The sequence below is a fragment of the Stenella coeruleoalba genome (assembly GCF_951394435.1).
Source record: "Stenella coeruleoalba genome assembly, chromosome: 17".
Lineage (NCBI taxonomy): Eukaryota > Metazoa > Chordata > Mammalia > Artiodactyla > Delphinidae > Stenella > Stenella coeruleoalba.
Window position 1 is genome coordinate 65,361,419 of NC_137163.1, and position 20,187 is coordinate 65,381,605.

Below are 20,187 nucleotides of genomic sequence, written 5' to 3' on the forward strand. Positions count from 1 at the left end.
ACATTTTATCATGTTGGTTGCCGCTCTCTACATTTTCTCTAATTTGTCTCTTTTTCAACATGTGGTATCCCAAACTAAAAGCAGTTGCAATATGTTCAGGCAAGACTAGTGCCAAGTCACTGGAAATAATTTTTTTTTCTGGTTCAGAACATAATGCTTCCATTAACACAGACCTATATCACTTCGAAGGGATTTGAGGGATCTCTCTCTTTTAACAAGTCATGGTTTTTATGTTGACCTTAACAGCTCTCAAAATATGCGAAGGCATGGAGCAGCAACTTATGGCCCAAACAATGAAGTGGTAGATAACTTTGAGAGAGACGGATTAAGGCATCCTTTGGTAGCCATGATGTCTTCCCCTTAGACTCCTCCCTCCCAAGCTTCTCAGGTGGCTCTCCATCCTCCTTCCCCACAATTCAGCCAGCCTGTCTCATCTATATGTTACTTAATCTTAACTAGAGTGTGAAGAGTTAAAGCCTTATTAGACATAGGCTTACACTCTCCTACTCCACACAACCTACATCCCCCACCCACCAAATCCTAGGTTTCTACATTTTTAATGTGATTCTACATTTTTAATTTCTACATTCTAATGTGTCTTGAGAACAGAAAAGGATTTAAAACCAAAGCAATGAAGCTACTCTATGTACTGTGAGGTCATAATTTACTTGGGAGTTGGGTTCTAAAATTAGTGTGAGCTACAAAAATCAAGCCTGGTCAAAATTGTCATTGGGAATCTTAAGAAGGTGGCTGTGATAGGCAGAATTCGGAAGATGGCCTCCTGAGAGCCCCATTCCTGGTTATTCAGTCCAACATGAATCTACCATTGCATCTGCAAAACCCCTAGTCAGTTAGCCTTTAAATACACAGATTATCTGGGTGGACCTAACCCAATCAAGTGAACCCTTTGAAAGCAGAGTGTTTACTCAGTCTGGAAGCAGAAGGGGAAGTCACAGAGACTGAAAGCACCACAAGGATTTGCTAAGCCATTGCTGGCTTGCAGATGGAAGGGACATGTGGGAGGACCAGAGATTGGCCACTAACTGCTGAAAGTGACCCCTGGCCAACAGCCAGCAAGGAAACAAGGACCTTAGTCTCACAACCACAAGAAATTGAATTCTGTCAATAATACGAATTGAGCCTGGAAGCAGATTCTTCCCAAGCCTGCAGACAAGAACACAGCCCAGCCAACACCTTGATTTCAGTCTTTTGAGACTCTAAGCAGAGAACCCAGCCAAGGTAGCCCAGACTTCTGACCTAAAGTACTGTGAGCTAATAAATGGGTGTGTGTGTAAACTGCTGAGTTTGTGGTAATCTGCCAAACAGAAATAGAAAACTAATATTGTTCAATATAGTAGCATGAGGTTGTGCTGTTTAAATTAATTTTTATTAATTTAAATTCCTCCGTCACACTAGCCACACATCAAGTACGCCATAGTCACATGTAGCCACTTGCTACCATGCTGGACGCTATAGACTACAGAAATTTTCCATCATCACAAAATGTTCTATTGGACAGAATGCTCTGGAGTGCTCAGAGAATGCTCTCACAAGAATCAGTTTTCCTGCAGCTTTGGCCCAGGTGACTATTTCTTTGGTTGAGCAGCAAATATTAAATTGGATTACACTTAAGGACCACGTGGTAAGTAAAATTTAAATCTTTAATACAGTAATCACACTCAGCCCTGTGAGATGCCCACACCATGGAGAAACAAAAGGGAACTAAGACTGACCAAGGGAAACAGATTTCTCCCTTCCATTTCCTGCTCATACGCAGATGCATAAACAATTTGTGGAATGGTGGGCAGAATCTATGATATTTCCACCCTATCATTCTGAACTCCTAGAGTTGGACTTGTTTCACTTAAATGTGAATATGATGTGATTCCTCTGTACCCTCCATACTTCTTTGCAGAAGGCTAGCAATCATACATGTGGGCCATCTGGGAGAAGAGAACAAGCTGGAACTAACTTTGGAGTCTGACAATTCGGCAAAAGGATACTCTGGTCTTTCAATACTAAGTGCAGGGAAGTTTGACCCTGGCTAATAGTGTAGGGATAATGTAAAGGAACAAACCAAGGAAGAGCACCCAGGTTTGAAGGTGACAGTGATTCTAGGCGTCAATTAAAGTATAGGTGGTAGGCCACAAAATTGCTTTCCTGAAAGGCAATAAATTTTGACCAGTTGTATCAGGAATTTTTGCCATTTGCACATATTTCATGAACATTAAAAAAAAAAAGAATAACATTTTAAGCCTTTTTTTACTTTGCAACAGACATCTCCATCCCATGGGGTGTGCTTAGGAGTATCCCTTAGGCTATGGCAAGACCACACAGTCAAATGCCAAGTGTCCTAAAAAAAACCCTGAAAAATCAGATTTTGGTTTAAGTCCTAGCAGAAAAAGAAAATACAGGAATTAGATGAAAGTCCAAATCTCTCGAGTCATTCCAGAAAGATGGAAGGAAGAACTAGATACCAGGGCCCTGGGAAGATGGAGAAAATTGGGAAACTAGGCACAAAAGACCCAGTCAGATGGCCCTACACTAATGCAAATCATTGATCAGGACACAGACATGTTTTAATCGTCAGAAAGTCTACAGCTCCAGGCTCAATTGGCCCTGGAGTTCAGTGCAATCTTATTGAGATAAGTGAGAGATAGAAGACCAGTTCCAGACCATTCTCCTTAAAAAGAAGTGGAGAGGGTTTCCTATGTGCCACAGAGTCAGTGGCTACTGGCCCATGACCTAAGCCAGGAGGGATAGACTTCATCACAGGCAGCCAATGTAGGGACAAGCTGACACAGGGATGATAAGTATGCGGGTGGTGACAGGAAAGGAGACACCACCCCAAGGCCCTCCAATCCTGGTTTCATGGCCCAGCACCAAAGAGGTTCTTCGCCCAGCAAGAGTCGGTCAACAATGCCCTCCTCTCTCCTCTGTGAGCTCTCCTTTCTACTTTGTAGCCCTCCCAGCTGCTTTCTACTTCTCACCCCTGGACACTTATCTTGTATCCCATCTTGTGTTCAGCTTATTGTCAAATAATTCCAACTCAGGACATTATAACTCTTTCAGACCAAGTCCCTTGTATATGTATGAGATATTCATATACATATACATGAATGAAAGTGAAATTCTGAAAGTACATATAACTTTCCTAAATCCACACCCTTAATGGCAAGATTAGTTGTCAAACCCAGGCATCCCAGGTCTCCTGACACATGTCTGGTGGTCTGGCCAGGCTGCCTTCCAGCAGCTGTTCTAAATTTTTCCAAGCATTTTCACAGGTGCTATTCCCCTTCATCCTCACAAGATGGTGAGGGAGTCATCCATCATCATACCAAAGAGAAGAAAATTGAGCTTCGAATAGTAAGTTGCTTGTGCATATTTTGTCTCCATAATTATTAAAAATTAAGAATGGTTGCAATAAACAGTTAACCTCCATGTCACACTTGGGGTTTTCCTTAAAGTGTATTAAATGAAATACATAAATAAATATAACTGTGTTCTGGGGAAAACTCTCATCCTTTGATGTCTCAGTAGATGTTTCATGAAAGAAGTGACGAAAGATCAGCTTGGGGAAATTTGGGTTAAAAAAGCGGGAAATGTTTTTAAAATTCTCAGACACTTTAATCTCTGAGTAAATGAATTTGCAAAAAGTTTGGTTATAAGGTATGTGGAATATTTTTCCAGTGAAACAACTATTACCATCTTGAAGACATTAGTGTTCCACAGAACATAGTTTGGGAAACACTGTCATAAAGTTCAGAAACATCAACATATAATGTATATTTACAATGTATAAGAAAGTGCTCTGTAAATCAGTCTGCAGTTAGGGCCTGCAATATCTTCTCACCCATTTCAGAAATTCCTATCATTTTTTCACTTAGTTTACTGCCTTTCTGTTCTAAATATTCATTCCTTCCCTCATTCCTGTGCTCCATCCCAGTTTCTTCCTAGTAGCAAGTGTTTCTTTATTATTACAACAGTGTGTTCTTCTGCATTTCTTTGGCACACTGCTTTTCCTTTTCTCCTCTGTTAGCTTACCACCTCTTCCCCTAGTTGGCCCTGTTCATCCCCTTTTCTCAAATAACACTAAGTATGCATTAGGTGCTCATGGTTTAACCACTACATGCATAAACCAGGCTTGTATTCTAGTAAAGTTTCTCCTATTATTCTCAACTATATCTCTTTTTTAATGTTTAAATATTACCATATCAAGAATAAGGATTAATTTCATAAAGACATTACGCTTGTAAACGTTAATAGTGACAAAACCAAGAGTTTCCACTGTTACTTCCTGAACTGTGGTTCAATGCTATCATCTTGCAATAGAGTATTCTGATTGCTATGTGTATGGACATTGAAAAACTTATACCACCTACCTTGACCACTGCCTTGCCTACCACATCCTTTCCTTCATATACCCACCCATCCATTCTTTATTCTACATACTGATGGAGGGTTTCTATATGCTACTGAGGGCCCCTTTCCTCAGGCATTGAAAATACCAAGAATAACAAGACATCGTCCATATTCTTGAAGAGCATATAGTCTAGTAATAGGAGACAGGCACATAAACTGATGACTACTCATGTTATCAAGGGTGGGATAAAAAGTATAGAAAGAATCCTGCTGGAGGACCCAAGAACCTTATGAAGGTGAGTAATCTTCACAGAAAATGTAACTGAAAGTACAAGAGACACAGATGGTTTTTGAATGTGACAATGTGATACAGGTTATAGGTCCAGCAAGCAGAGAGAGCATTATTATAATGAGTACCCCTGACATCTGATGTGGATAGAAAACCTGAGGTTAAAATTTCAGACTCCTAGCTTGAGGAGCCCATACTTAAGCACAGTTTCTTTAATCCTGCAATAGTGACTGACTCACTTTAATCTCAAATAAGATGTGGGACAACATCTTATTGGCTACTATTATGGAGATATTTCATTCTTTTGTCCCTCTTTTTGTCCTGGGTTTTCAAGTGGACTTTTGTGAATTCAGCGAGTCCCCTCAGAAGACATCCTTGAGGTGGCCTTAGTGGAGGGGAACTTTTCTACAGTCTGTAAAACAGACCACTGCATAGACGTGTACAAAGGAGTTTGCCAAGTGGAGAAAGAGAAGAAGCAGAATTCAAGCAGAGGCACAGCGTGAGCAAAGGCACAGAAAAGTGATGGTTTCAGCATGTTTGGGAAAGATTGCATTCACTCAGGAAGCCCCAGTGCTATGGAGGGAGATGAGGCCAGGTGACGGGTAAGAGCCGGAACATGAAGGAGCTTGTAAACAAGGTCAGAAGTTTACATTTTCCCCTATGGATAATAGGGAAGCCAGAAGAGGATTAAAGCAAGAGGCTCCCATGGTCAAATTTGCATTTTAAGAAGTAAATCTGGTGATATTTTAGAAGATAGACTGAACTCAAAACAGCCAGGTAACTGGAAACACAATGAGGAGCTGTTACAACGGTCTTGGGAGGGTGGGATTGAAGAGAGAAGAAAGTCTGAATGAAGGTTAGGAATGAAGACAAGAAAAGAGGCCAGTTCGTAGAACTACTGCTGAGGAAGAATTTGTGGCATACTGGAGCCATCTTCTACCAGCTTGCAAGGGTCAATCAATATATATTCAGAAATTTGGTTAGCTGGTTGTTAAACCATTGGTAGTTTGGAATCAGCAATGGAAATCGGCCACAGAAATCAGCAAACACTATAAATCAGGGCGTTTTGTTTTTCAAGAGCCAGTGTACCAGGGTCCTACATGGAATTGACAAGATTCGGTGACCGGATACAAAGAGCAAGCAGGAGATATCAGATATTGTGGGGAATTAAACTTTTATAACTTAGGGGACCCTCCTTAAGAAAAAGAATATAGATTATGAATTCAAAATTAGGCACACATAATGGAGAGTAGGAGTATTCCTGGAAGCCAGCAATAACTTAAATATACACGGAAGTGACTGCAAAACCGCAAAAAAATATTCCACTAAACCCAAAATAAATGTGTCCCCAACTCAGCTTCCCCCAGCCAGACATTAAAGTGCCCACAACCACACCAGCACCACACCACATGATGGGAAGGATGTCAGAGGAGAAGTCAACGTGGAAAGAAACAGCAGTCCTAACCCACTGCGGTTAAAACGTCTTACTTTTGCACATTTTACAAAAACATACAACCATGTGAACCCCTTGCAAGGGCAGCTCTCAGAACCTGGGGAAGGGCCCATGCAACTGCAAGAATCTGAAGCCTGACCTTGGTCAGCTTCACGGTGAATTTGCCCATGAGCGTGAGAGAGGTATCCAGGGCAACACGAAGGTTCAGGAGACCGAGCATAGCTCCTATAGTCCTGTCTGGTTCCACAACAGACTTAAGATGGCTAGCTGAAGGGTGACACTAGTATCTGAAGAGAGCAGAGCATCCCTATGAGATGTCAGATCTCAGAGCTCTCCCTGATTCGGGGAGAATGCAAGCACTATTCCTATATCACTGTTAACTGTTATCAAGAACCAACCTTAACTGATAACGTTGTCAGCCCCGACATCCCAGAGCCACTTCCAAAAGCACACCGGCTTCTTCCCTCGTGGGCCCTTATAGAGAGCTGCCTAGTCTTCGGCAGTGATGCTGCTGGAGGATGTCGCAGTGAGAAAAGGTGAAATGTGTCTAGCACAAGCCAGAATAATCCATTCCAGACACATGTGTAATGCCGGGGAAACAGGTGCAAACAATTGAACCAGCTGTCAGCAAGCTACAGGGATAGCTTTTGATATCTTAATCGTGAGCTGATCCGTGAGCCACGCTGGCAGCATCACTGTCATAGCTGACTGCACATCTGTAAACCTTTTTGGGTCTCTTCTGATGTCCGTGTGAGTCTGTGAAAAGCCTGACATCACGAGAGACTTAAATTGAGCATGATTGCTGCTGTTTCCGTTTTCCTGCCGCGGAACCAGAGAGTTGACAAATGCCAATAATTGCTAATTTTCACTACTGTTTGTCATGTGCCACAGAAGGCAAGGGCAGAGAGAGATCCCGCTGTCCCGTAGAGCATCCTGCCATTGTTGGTTTGAGGAACTGCTTATCCTCTCTCTGTTGGAGAAGCTATTTTCCCAGTAGCCAATTTAGGGAGTTTTTTTAACGTATTTATCTCAGCCTCTTCTTATTATTAACAATGATAATAGCCCGTAATCAGTTGGGAAAAGATTTTGAACAGATGAATGTTTACACGGATAAAAATGTATTCATTCTCCTTTCTATTTAAGAAAAATGTCACCACTATAATTAGCTCAATAGGTAATTATTCCCAATAAGGGCATTGGAAATCAGTGACATTATCTGTAGAGACCCATTATCTAAGAGATTTGTCAAAAGGTTTATATAAAAATCTTTTCATATATGCTATCATTAATTGAACACTTTGGAAAAGAAGCTACTTTGTTTTATTGGATTCTTTGAATTCTGTTTAGTATTTGAAATCATATTTATCATGTTCATATTTTTAGAATTTCAATTTGGAGGCTGCAACATATTTTAATGGAACCTCAGACAGATCGGAGTGAAAATTCAGGCTGTTCCTACTCAATTTGTGACCTTGGGCAAGCAGCAGTTTCTGCATCTATAAAACTGTTGTGAAGACAATGAGAACATATTTAAAGGCCTTGGCCAGTGCCTCATGTACAGTAGAGTGTCAATAAATGGAAAAGAATGTAGAAAGGAAGGAAAGAATGTAGAAAGTGCTGATTTCACTTACTCTAGTGAGTTCAAATATTTTTTTTTTGCTTCCTTCATTTCAAAATAATGGAAACAATTAGTCAAAAATGTAGACAGTTTCCTAGAAAAACATCACAATCACGTCCTAACAATCTGAGATAGGTAAATACAAATTTTTCCCTTTAGTGCCCACCTTTTATGCATTCTTTTTTCTGAACTGTTTTCACTTGAAAACTGGTTAACTCACTTAATTCTACATCATTATTTTTGCTATTTTATCAAAAAAGAAGATGTCATATTTCATATCCACTCTTCAAGAAAAATCTCTAGCTCAAGTTTAACAATCTTCATTTTTGTGCCAATGCCCCCAAAAAAGTTCTAATAAGTAAAGTGTTGTTTAATTTTCAGATTATTTTCCATGATTGAACAAAAAAATCTTAATAAAAGTTAATAGAGGAAATTAATTTATGGTAAGTATACTTTTAAGATGAAATTTATCTTTTCACTCTTCAGTAAGTCTCATACTTCACACAATACTTTCAGACAAAAATTTTGTTTATCACTAATGTAATATGTATTCAACTTTCACAATAAGATTCCACTCTTAGGTACTCTGATGAATATAATTTTATTTGTAAAAAAGAAAAACCCACGTATTCCTAAAAATAGGTGGAATGGAATAATTATTATTAAGATATCGTATTTTTCTGAAATTTACCAAGGTATAGAAAATCTTTATATTCATTTTCTTTAAAACTCCTACAGTGGGCTTCCCTGGTGGCACAGTGGTTAAGAATCCTCCTGCCAACACAGGGGACACGGGTTCTGAGCCCTGGTCCGAGAAGATCCCTCATGCCGCAGAGCAACTAAGCCCATGCGCCACAACTACTGAGCCTGTGCTGTAGAGTCCGCGTGCCACAACCGCTGAAGCCTGTGTGCCTAGAGCCTGTGCTCTGCAACAAGAGAAGCCACCACAACAAAGAGTAGCCCCTGCTCGCTGCAACTAGAGAAAGCCCGTGTGCAGCAACGAAGGCCCAACGCAGCCATAAATAAATAAACTTATTAAAACACACACACACACACACACACCTACAGCAGCCATAAAGTACAGTTGTTGCTTCAGAGGTCTTACATGCACTGCTGCTGATACCAGCAGATTTTATAAGTAACTATATCAAGACCTTCCAGAAAGAAAATTTTGCCCATGATGTAGATAATAAGTGTTTATAAATCTCCAAGATCTCTCAAATGAATCTTAATATCTGTGCAGCAATTAACAATTCTGAAGGCCCTAGGCAAAACTATAAAGGAAGAAAAGTTTGTTTTAAATGATCTCAATACTTCAATTTTTTTAGTGCTCCCCTTCCCGATCCTGGTGCCCTCTTACTATGTGCGAGGTGCTGTTGTGGTTACTTTGCATACTGTGAACACAACACGTACAGATATGTCCCCTACCCTCACAGAGCTGGCAGCCCAGTGAGGTAGACAGCTAGTAATCAAATAATCACAAGAATAAAGGCACACTCCGTAGTCACTGTGATATGGCAGGGAAATAAGGGAAGAAATTACTTCCCTGAGTAAGCGAAAGGAAAGACGAGGAGCAGTTAACTGGGCATGTGCAAGCCCTCTTCCCAGTTGCCAGAGGACTACCCTGGAATACTCTAGAGCAGCGGTCCCCAACGTTTCTGGCACCAGGGAGTTTCGTGGAAGACGATTTTTCCACAGACCAGGGGGAGGGGAGAGGGAGATGGTTTGGGGATGATTCAAGCACATTACATTTATTGTGCACTTTATTTCTATTATTATTTCATTGTAATATATAATGAAATAATTATACAACTCACCATAATGCAGAATCAGCTGGAGCCCTGAGCTTGTTTTCACTTGCCACTCACTGACAGGGTTTTGATATGAGTCTGCAAGCAGTTGATTTATTTTGGTCTCTGTGCAATCAAACCTCTCTGCTAATGATAATCTGTATTTGCAGCCACTCCCCAGCGTTAGCATCACCACCTCAGCTCCACCTCAGATCATCAGGCATTCGATTCCCATAAGGAGCTTGCAACCTAGATCCCTCGAACGTGCAGTTCACAGTAGGGTTCGCACTCCTATGAGAATCTAATGCCACCACTGATCTGACAGGAGGTGGAGCTCAGGTGGTAATGCAAGCGATGGGGAGCAGCTGTAAATACAGATGCAGCTTCGCTCGCTCACCGCCACTCACCTCCTGCTGTGCAGCCCAGTTCCTAGCAGGCCATGGACTGGTACTGGTCCATGGCCCAGGGGTTGGGGACCCCTGCCCTAGAGCATATCAGTGATACCCCACTGGATACTTCACCCAAGCCTGACACTCACTATTATTTCTTCTTCCTTTTTTTTCCCACCTTCCCTTAATAAAACTGTTCACTGCTACAATGTTTTGCCCTTGGCAGGCAAAAAGAACTATTATTAATAGAGCAAACGCAAAAACACTCAAGCAAACACATGAAAGACCAATAGCAGGGAAAGAAACTATCATTTATTGAGCTTCTGTGCCATGCCTGGAACTCAGTGGAATGCTTCCACGAGCTAGCTCACTTAATCTTCCCCGAAAAACTACCATATACATATATAATTTTCATTTTCATCAGATAGAGAAAATGAAGTTCAGAGGAGTTAAGTAACCTACCCAAAGTAAGACAGATTGCAACAGCAGAGCTGAAACCTAAGTGTCTGACTCCAGCCCAAGTCCTTGTTACTGTACCAACCATGCCTCCACTGTAAAGATCTCAAGAACTCTTTGGATTCCAGCTCTTAAATATCTCTAGTTATATTATAACCAAATGACCAAATCTGAGACCAATATTGTTCCCTTTATAGGAGCTCTGTTCCCCAGCTGCATTAACTATCTTATATTCCAGTCTGGGAACTAGATGTTATCTATTCCTTAATCTCTGGCTTGGTTCCCAGATCCAGTTCCTTTGTGTCCGAGGGCTTTATTTCCTCCAATCCTTCCAAGGTTAGGAGCCCTCGTTATGTCCAGCCTCACTTATGTTCTCACCCTCTCTGGATCTCCCTGACACAGTCTATCTGCTACCTGCACCCAACTTTGCTGGTTTCCTTCTACATCGGTATTCCCCAGTCTTTGGGTACTCTCTCTTCTGTCCTTCTACTCTGATCATTCCTCATCCAACCTGCATAGCTGCTTGGTGAGGATAAACCATGACTAAATCGAAAGAAAAAAAATACCTAAAGAACCTACCTAAGGAGACACAAGATCTGTATGCAGAAAACTGTAAGACACTGATGAAAGAAATTAAAGGGGAAACAAACAGATGGAGAGATATACCATGTTCTTGGATTAGAAGAATCAACATTGTGAAAATGACTATACTACCCAAAGCAATCTACAGATTCAATGCAATCCCTATCAAACTACCAATGGCATTTTTCACAGAACTAGAAAAAAAAACTTCACAAGTTATATGGAAACACAAAAGACCCCAAATAGCCAAAGCAATCTTGAGAAAGAAAAACGGAGCTGGAGGAATCAGGCTCCCTGACTTCAGACTATACTACAAAGCTACAGTAATCAAGACAGTATGGTACTGGCATAAAAACAGAAATATAGATCAATGGAACAGAATAGAAAGCTCAGAGATAAACCCACGCACATATGGTCACCTTATTTTTGATAAAGGAGACAAGAATATACAATGGAGAAAAGACAGCCTCTTCAATAAGTGGTGCTGGGAAAATTGGACAGCTATATGTAAAAGAATGAAATTAGAACACTCCCTAACACCATACACAAAAATAAACTCAAAATAGATTAAAGACCTAAATGTAAGCCCAGACACTGTAAAACTCTTAGAGGAAAACATAGGCAGAACACTCCATGACATAAATCACAGCAAGATCCTTTTTGACCCACTTCCTAGAGAAATGGAAATAAAAACAAAAATAAACAAATGGGACCTAATGAAACTTAAAAGCTTTTGCACAGCAAAGGAAACCATAAACAAGACAAAAAACAACCCTCAGAATGGGAGAAAATATTTGCAAATGAAGCAACTGACAAAGTATTAATCTCCAAAATTTACAAGCAGCTCATGCAGCTCAATATCAAAAAAACCCCAAACAATCCAATCCAAAAATGGGCAGAAGACTTAAATAGACATTCCTCCAAAGAAGATATACAGATTGCCAACAAACACATAAAAGAATGCTCAACATCATTAACCATTAGAGAAATGCAAATCAAAACTACCATGAGGTATCACCTCACACTGATCAGAATGGCCATAATCAAAAAATCTACAAACAATAAATGCTAGAGAGGGTGTGGAGAATAGGGAACCCTCTTGCACTGTTGGTGGGAATGTAAATTGGTACAGCCACTGTGGAGAACAGTGTGGAGGTTTCTTAAAAAACTAAAAATAGAACTACCATATGACCCAGCAATCCCACTACTGGGCATATACCCTGAGAAAACCATAATTCAAAAAGAGTCATGTACCACAATGTTCACTGCAGCACTATTTACGATAGCCAGGACATGGAAGCAACCTAAGTGTCCATCGACAGATGAATGGATAAAGAAGATGTGGCACATATATTCAATGGAATATTACTCAGCCATAAAAAGAAATGAAATTGAGTTATTTGTAGTGAGGTGGATGGACCTAGAGTCTGTCATACAGAGTGAAGTAAGTCAGAAAGAGTAAAACAAATACTGTATGCTAACACATATATATGGAATCAAAAAAAAAAATGGTTCTGATAAACCTAGGGGCAAGACAGGAATAAAGATGCAGACATAGAGAATGGACTTGAGGACATGGGGAGGAGGAAGAGTAAGCTGGGACGAAGTGAAAGAGTGGCATAGACATATATACACTACCAAATGTAAAATAGATAGCTAGTGGGAAGCAGCCGCATAGCACAGGGAGATCAGCTCAGTGCTTTGTGACCACCTAGAGGGGTGGGATAGGGAGGGTGGGAGGGAGGGAGACACAAGAGGGAGGAGATATGGGGAGATATGTATACATATAGCTGATTCACTTTGTTATAAAGCAGAAACTAACACACCACTGTAAAGCAATAATACTCCAATAAAGATGTTAAAAAAAAAAAAAAAACCTAAAGGTAAAATGTCAAGTGGTTTAGCAGAGGTATAGAAGATTTTGAAGCAGGAGAACTTTCTCACTGTCTCTGTAAGCTTAGCACTCAGATGACTGTGGATTCTACCCACATTTATGGCAATATCTCCATAAAACACCCTGTACTACAATTAATAACTAATATTTATGGAGTACTATGTACCTGTTCTAAGCATACTTTGTTCTAATTGTGTTGCATGGATTATCTCATATATTCCTCATCATAACTCTTGTGGTAGATACTAATTAGTATTAACCCCATGGGGGCAGGAAGGGGAGGAAAGAGGCTTGCAGAGATGTGTAACTTGCTCAGTGTCACACCATTTAGCAACCTGTAAAACTGGTATTTGAACCCAAGCAATCTAGTTTAAAACAAACAAACAAACAAAAAACATATGCTTAACTGCTATAGTTCTAAAGATTATGAGACTCTGCATTTACAAGGTGCCAAAATTGGAAGGAATTTGAGTAAATTCAACCATGGCAGTTATTCATTCCTTGAAAAAGTATTTATAAAGCCAGGAACTATATTATTATAGGAACTGAACACAAAAGTAAACAAGATAGATAAGGGATCTGACCTCCTACAGCTTATATTCTACTAGAGTGAGACAGAGCATAAGTAAATAACAAATAAGGTAATTTCAAATAGTAAAAAGTGATGTAAAAACAGAAACTGACTTACAGATATCAAAAACAAACATGGTTCTCAAAGGGGAAATGTGGGGGGAAGGGATAAATCAGAAGCTTGGGATTAACACACTACTATATATAAGATAGATAACCAACAGGGACCTACTGTATAGCATAGGGAACTCTACTAAATATTCTGTGATAACCTATATGAGAAAAGTATCTGAAAAAGTATGAATATATGTATATGTATAACTAAATCACTTTGCTGTACACCTGAAACTAACACAACATTGTAAACCAACTATACTCCAATACAATTTTTTAAAAAGTGATGTAGGAAAAATGTGAAGAAAAGAGGAAAGCTACTTTTGGTAGTATGATCAGGGAAGGTCTTTCAGAAAAGGTGTTTTTCAACTGAAAGGTGAGACTGCCCCAGCTAATGATTTGGCAAGGTATTCTAGTTAAACTGTGAGGAAAATAAGTTCATTGCTGTACCCCTGAAACTAACACAACATTGTTAATCAACTATACTCCAATATAAAATTAAAAGTTTAAAAAAAAAACTGTGAGGAAAAGGCCCTGTGAGGTATGAACAGGTGAGGTCAAAGCACAGGCAGACATGGAGCAAAGGGGAAAGGAATAGAAGGTGAAACCAGAGAAGCGAGCCCCAGCCAGTTCATGCAAAGCCTTACTGGCCACATTGAGGAATTTGGACTTTATCCTAAGTGCAGTGGGAAGCCATCAAAGGATTTTTTGTAAGGGATATGATCTGACTTATATTTTTTAAAAGGTCACTCTGGTTTCTTTGTGAAAAATGGATTGGCTGAGGGTGGGAAAGAATGGAAGTATTTGACTGTAGGACTTCAATTACGTTTGGAGGCTTGGATGTGAGGAATGAGAGAAAGAGAGTAATCCAGAATGAAGTCAAGGCTGAAAAAATGTAAGGCAGTGCATCCCACAGTAAACTAAGATTGTGGTATCCACCCCATTTCTCATTGATTCTAATCAACCAAATCAGTCAACAATCAATCAACACAATTTTTTGGCACTTAAAACGTGATGGCTACTATGAACAATATGAGGATAAGAACTACAAAAGAAAAAATTAAAGTACAGTGCTTGTTTCAGGCTGGGTTCTCTGGACACCAATACTGATAGGAGATTAGAGTGCTGGTTACTTATTAGGGATCCACACCATGAAAGGAAAGAGGGGGAAGCAGGACTGGGCAAACGAAGAAGTTGAATTGCAATTCAAGGATGACAAATTCTTGATGAACCTGGTGGGGAGCCCTGGGGTGAGCATTGCCCGTCAGAATAACCCGTATCTCTCAGTTACAGGATGTGAGCTGCCTGGGAAGGGTGTGACCTCAAGCCAGGCAGCCCTCAGAAGCTGAGGCAGACCCTTTGGAAACTGATGACTAGATGCTACCTACTGATGGCATTCTCCACAGCTGAGCAACAAGTGCTTCCTTAAAAGGGAATCTAAGTGGTATATCCACCACAAGGCTACTTTATGTCTTGTGTACTTACAGATTTTCCAAGACAGCCCCATTTATGAGCATTTGGTAACATTCCAGACCATGTTTCAGACAATTTATGAGCATTTGGTAACATTCCAGACCATGTTTCAGACAATATTAATTGTCTGAATATTAATTATTAATATTATAAATATTAAAAATTAATATAAATATTAATTATTCAATATTAATTGATTCAGAAAATATGTTTGTGGTACATATACTTGAAGAGGAGAGAGAAAGCCAGTTGAGTCCCTATTTATCTCTCTGTTAATGGTTGCCCCATAGCAGATCTATTGTACATAACATTACTATTCTGAATGCTGAATCTGAAGTAAATTTCTATTGCAGCCTGTCGCTGAAGTGGGTTAGGGCAACGTGGCCAAGAGGTCACTAATGAACCTTCATAGTTCAGCTCAGAGAATAAAGAGATGGAAAGAGCATCACTCCCACCTTCAGAATAAGAAAAAGCTGAACAAATTGAAAATAATTCTTTATCTTGAATCTGCCAGAGAACTGAGGTCACAAAACTACTAATCCCAAATTGAGAGAGAGATTGGCACCTGTAGGGAGAAACAGGACCTTAGCATTTGCTTAGCTGGAGTAGATACAGGCAAACAGCATATGAGCCAGAGTATTAGTCAGCTTGGGCTTCCATAACAAAATACCATAGACTGAGTAGCTTAAACAGCAGAGAGTTATTTTCTTACTGTTCTGGAGACTGGAAGTCAGAGATCAGGGTGCCAGTATGGTTGGATTCCAGTGAGAGCACTCTTCCTGGCATGCAGATGACTGCCTTCTTACTGTGTTATCACCTGGCAGAGAGAAACAGAGAGAGAGATAAAGCTCTCTGGTCTCTTATAAGGGCACTAATCCTGAATGAGGACCCCACCCTCATGACCTCATCTAAACCTAATTACCTTCCAAATACTATTACATTGGAGGATAGGGCTGCAACGTATAAATTTTGCAGGGACACAATTCAGTCCATAGCAGCCAGTAAGAAGATTAAGATAGAAATTTTTAACAAATTGCTAAAGGCTGAGTGTGGGCTGGTGCAAGAGTACGAAGCCCCTGGGGGTCACAGACATAAGAAGGGTTTGCACCTTCTGCACCTTTCTACAGATCCTCCAGAAATGCTTCCAGGGACTTCCAGAGAAGATGAGAGAGAATCCTGAGAAATCTTCCTCCACGATGATCTCTGAAGGAGAAAAACGGCAGCCACTGCCAAAACTCCATCCAGGCCTATCGCCCTGATCTCTCCTATGGAAGAAAAGCTTTAAACTTCAGGGAAAAGAACATCAAAACTGTAGCCTGAGAGCATTGGTAGAAGCCCACTGCCTCTGAGGATAGGAAGTGGGGAGGGGGGTGAGGCAGAAGCTCTACCCTTAGGGGAGGGGAAAGAATTAGGTCCAGTATCACACCTACAGAATAGGCAAGAACGCTTGTGAAGGCCATACCCATGACCCCAGGTTCACAGAGCCTGCCTAAGACTAAGCCTTAATCAGAACATCAGCGAATGCCCCACTATCTCTCTAACCATGCATCTGAGTGAAAGTAACAATGGAATATAGTAACCCATGGTATTAGAAGTCAAGGCAATTACCTTTGGGGAGGAGAGAGGCTAATGACTAGAGAGGGACCTGGGTAGGACTTTTGAGGGACTGGTAATAGTCTCTTTCTTGATCTGGGCCATAGTGACACAGGTATGCTCACTTTGTAACAATTCATCAAGCTGTGTGTTTATGATTAGCGTACTTTTATGTACAATAAAAGTGAACCCAATAAAAATGCGTTAAAAAATAATGACTAAGACTCTATCACCCCTTTCTATTTCTAGTTAATAATTTTTTAATTACTGGAAATTTTCTTCTATTACATTTTACTTTGTCATAAATTCCATGCCATTTTTCTTCTTCTAGAAATATGTTATTATTATGTATTATTATATAAACCTGATGGGTATATTATTATATCGATCTATAATCTACTTTACTGATCTTCTTCAGCATTTCCAATAATTATCAATGGCAGTTTTCACTATTTAGTAATATTTTTTATTTTATTCAAGCTGACATAAATATATATTTTGTTTGTCTATCAGAGAATAGATTTTCAACACTTAAAAAATTGTGGTGGTTCTTGAACCTGAGTAGTTCTCAGTTGATAATGTACATAAAAATCACCTGGGGAACTTGTTTAAAATGCATGTTTCTTGTACTCTGCAGAAATTCTAACTCAGTAGTATTTGGGATGGAGACTAGGAATTTCCATTTTTCACACATACCTCAACTGGTTGTGATGCAAAGTGTCCTCCATGACTGTTTGGAAAACACTTTTATAGACCATTCATTTTGGTGATCTTAAATTTTCCATGGTTTCTTACTTTTTTTTTCTTGAGCGACAAAACTTTCCACTGGTCTATATTACTTAGGGGAAATGGAATGAGGCATCAGGGCAAGGTTGGTGTTCCTTGTTACTGGAATTTAACTGTTTAATCTTTGTTGTTTAATTATTTTGTCATTTCAAAAGATGTAGTGATTTTTTCAGATACTAAAGAGAAAGAATTCTTGAAACTCTCTTGGCTTCTGTGACATTACTTACCTGAAGCCAATTCTTCTTAGTTTCCTTTGCAGGCGCTTTTCCCCACTCTTTTAAGCCCATTTTCTCTTTCCATCTTATTCATTTTCCCTGTGTGGTCTCCTTCATTTCTGTGGTTACAACTACCATCAATATGGTCTTTAATTTCTCCAGTCTGAGCTCCAAACAAGAATTTTAAATTGCCTGTTGAAAATGCCCGTTTAACTATCCCTTGGGAACCCAGATTCAATACATCAAAAACTGAACACCTCAACTTGTACCTCAAATCTATTCCTCCTCCAGTATTTCCTATCTCCATGAATTTGCCATACCCAGTCAACTATGGCAGACACTTGATTCTGTCCCTCTCACCATCCACATCCAGAAGACTTTCACCTATATTATCTCTAGATTCTGCCCCTTCCTTTTGTCCTCACCAGAGCCACCTTGGTCTACTTTTCATGTAGTACAGCTATAGCTCTTCTCTCTTCCTCTATTCATGCCCTTTTCATATTCATATTTCACACTACTTCTAGTGATGTTATAAAACTATAAATCTGATCATGTCATATTTGGGCTCAAAATGCTTCCACGTAGTCTTCTATATAAAACTTCTAAACATAGTAAACAACAGCCTCTAATATTTAACCCAGCCTTCACCACTAGCCATATCTCCCATTATTTCTCCCCTCACCAAACTCAAAGCACAGCCAATCTGAACCACATGCAATTTCTCATAACATGCATGTTTTCCCATGTGCTGCTCACTCTGCCTTCAACAACCCTCTCCAACTGACTATTTTATTCATACCTATCTTTCAAGTGTTGACTTAGGTATCAACTCCTTCAGGCTTCCCTGGCCTCTGACTTGGATGCTAGTCCTCTGTATGCTCTTATCCTCTCATATGCATGTTCACTTCTCTCATAGCATTTACTTCACTGTAATCACTGTTGGCCTATTTTTCTGTCTTCCCAACTAGAGTTTTCAAATTTTACTCAAGTCTCTACCTAAAAGAAGCCTTCCCTGACTATCCAACCTGAAACAACACCCAACAATGCCCCCACTTCCCCACTTCCCCACCTTATTACTCTCTACCCCCTTATCCTGCTTTCATCTTCCTCATGGCACTAATAAACCACCCAACAATGTAATATCTATTCATTTGTTCATCTGTTTATTCTTTTTTAATTTATTTATTTATTTTTGGCTGCATTGGGTCTTCGCTGCTATGCGTGGGCTTTCTCTAGTTGCAGAACGAGCGGGAGCTACTCTCTGTTGCGGTGCGCGGGCTTTTCATTGCAGTGGCTTCTCTTGTTGCGGACATGGGTTCTAAGCGCACGGGCTTCAGTAGTTGTGGCGCATGGGCTCAGTAGTTGTGGCACATGGGCTTAGTTGCTCCGCGGCATGCAGGATCTTCCCAGACCAGGGCTCAAACCCATGTCTCCTGCACTGGCAGGTGGATTCTTAACCACTGCGCCACCAGGGAAGTCCCTGTTCATCTGTTTAGTTTCAGACTTCTCACTTAGGATATACACTGCATGAGAGCAATATCTTATTTCACCACTATATTCCCAGAACCTAGAAGGGTCCTTGACACATAAGTGCTAGATAGATAACTGATGAACAAATAAAAGAATGTGTTCTTTGTATGTAGTTTCCAACTTTTACACCATTGTATCCTCAGCACTTAAAACTAGTGTTACTGACACAAAGTATATATTTAATAAATAATTGATGAATTAACAGATAGATGGCTCTAATAATTGCTCTACCAAGAATTATATTAAATTTGTGTTATGTCACATATGAGGTGTGTTAGTGGGGGTGGGAGGGTATGTCTGTAACTAGGTTACATGAATAAAGAGGTGCTAAAAATTACTAAGTACCAAGAAAAACAAACTTGTATTAGGAAATACGCAATGAGGGCCAGCAACTTTTCTTAAAAATCAGGTAGTTTGGGCTTTGTGTTAGGCATAATTCTAAAGATGTTCCCCAAGATTCCCATCCCCTGGCTATTCAATCAAACACTAATCTAGGTAGTACTATGAAAAGACACTGCAATTGTAATTAAGGTTACTGATCACCTGACCTTAATAGAGGGAAACTATCGTGGATTACCCAGGCAGGCACAATATAATCACATGAGCCCTTAAAAGCAAAAGAAGAAAGCAGAGAGTCAGAAGGGAAGCAATGGGAGGAAGGTCAGTGAGTATACCCCAGTTACTGGTTATGAAGATGAAGAAAGAAAGCCACAAGCCAAAGAATATGAGCAGCCTCTAGAAGCTGAAAACAGCCTCCAGCTAGTAGCCAGCAAGAAAACGGGAACATCAGTCCTACAACCACAGGGAACTGGACTCTGCCAACAATCTGTATGAGCCTGAAGGCCGATTCTTTCCTAGAGCTTCCAGATAAGAGCCCAGGCCAGCTGACAGTTTTATTCAGCTTTGTGAGAGACTAAACAGAGAAGCCAGCTGAGCCACCCAGACTTCTGACCTCCAGAACTGTGAGATAATAAACTTGTGTTGTTTTAAGCTACTAAATTTGTGGCAACCTATTACGGCAGCAGTAGAAAAGTAACAGAGGCTTGTTTCCTATTCTACCACCAGTTTGCAGG

General features: G+C 40.1%; 1 protein-coding gene across 13 annotated transcripts in view; it reads right to left on the bottom strand.

Moving 5' to 3' along the window:
* XKR9 (XK related 9) overlaps positions 1-20,187 on the bottom strand; it is a 207,568-nt gene that overhangs the window by 65,206 nt on the left and 122,175 nt on the right. For 5 of the 13 annotated variants that reach the window (XM_079902495.1, XM_079902500.1, XM_079902496.1 and 2 more), the window contains 3 exons: positions 17,597-17,747; positions 16,099-16,255; positions 15,703-15,807 (listed from right to left, as the gene is read on the bottom strand). Coding sequence is in view for 3 of the 13 variants with exons in the window: in XM_079902491.1 (XP_079758617.1) it covers positions 15,793-15,807; positions 16,099-16,255 (172 nt within the window). In the remaining 10 variants the exon portion in view is untranslated. Of the gene's footprint in view, positions 1-15,702; positions 15,808-16,098; positions 16,256-17,596; positions 17,753-20,187 lie in introns of all 13 variants that reach the window. The other 8 variants (XM_079902497.1, XM_079902499.1, XM_079902491.1 and 5 more) reach the window with 5 other exon arrangements.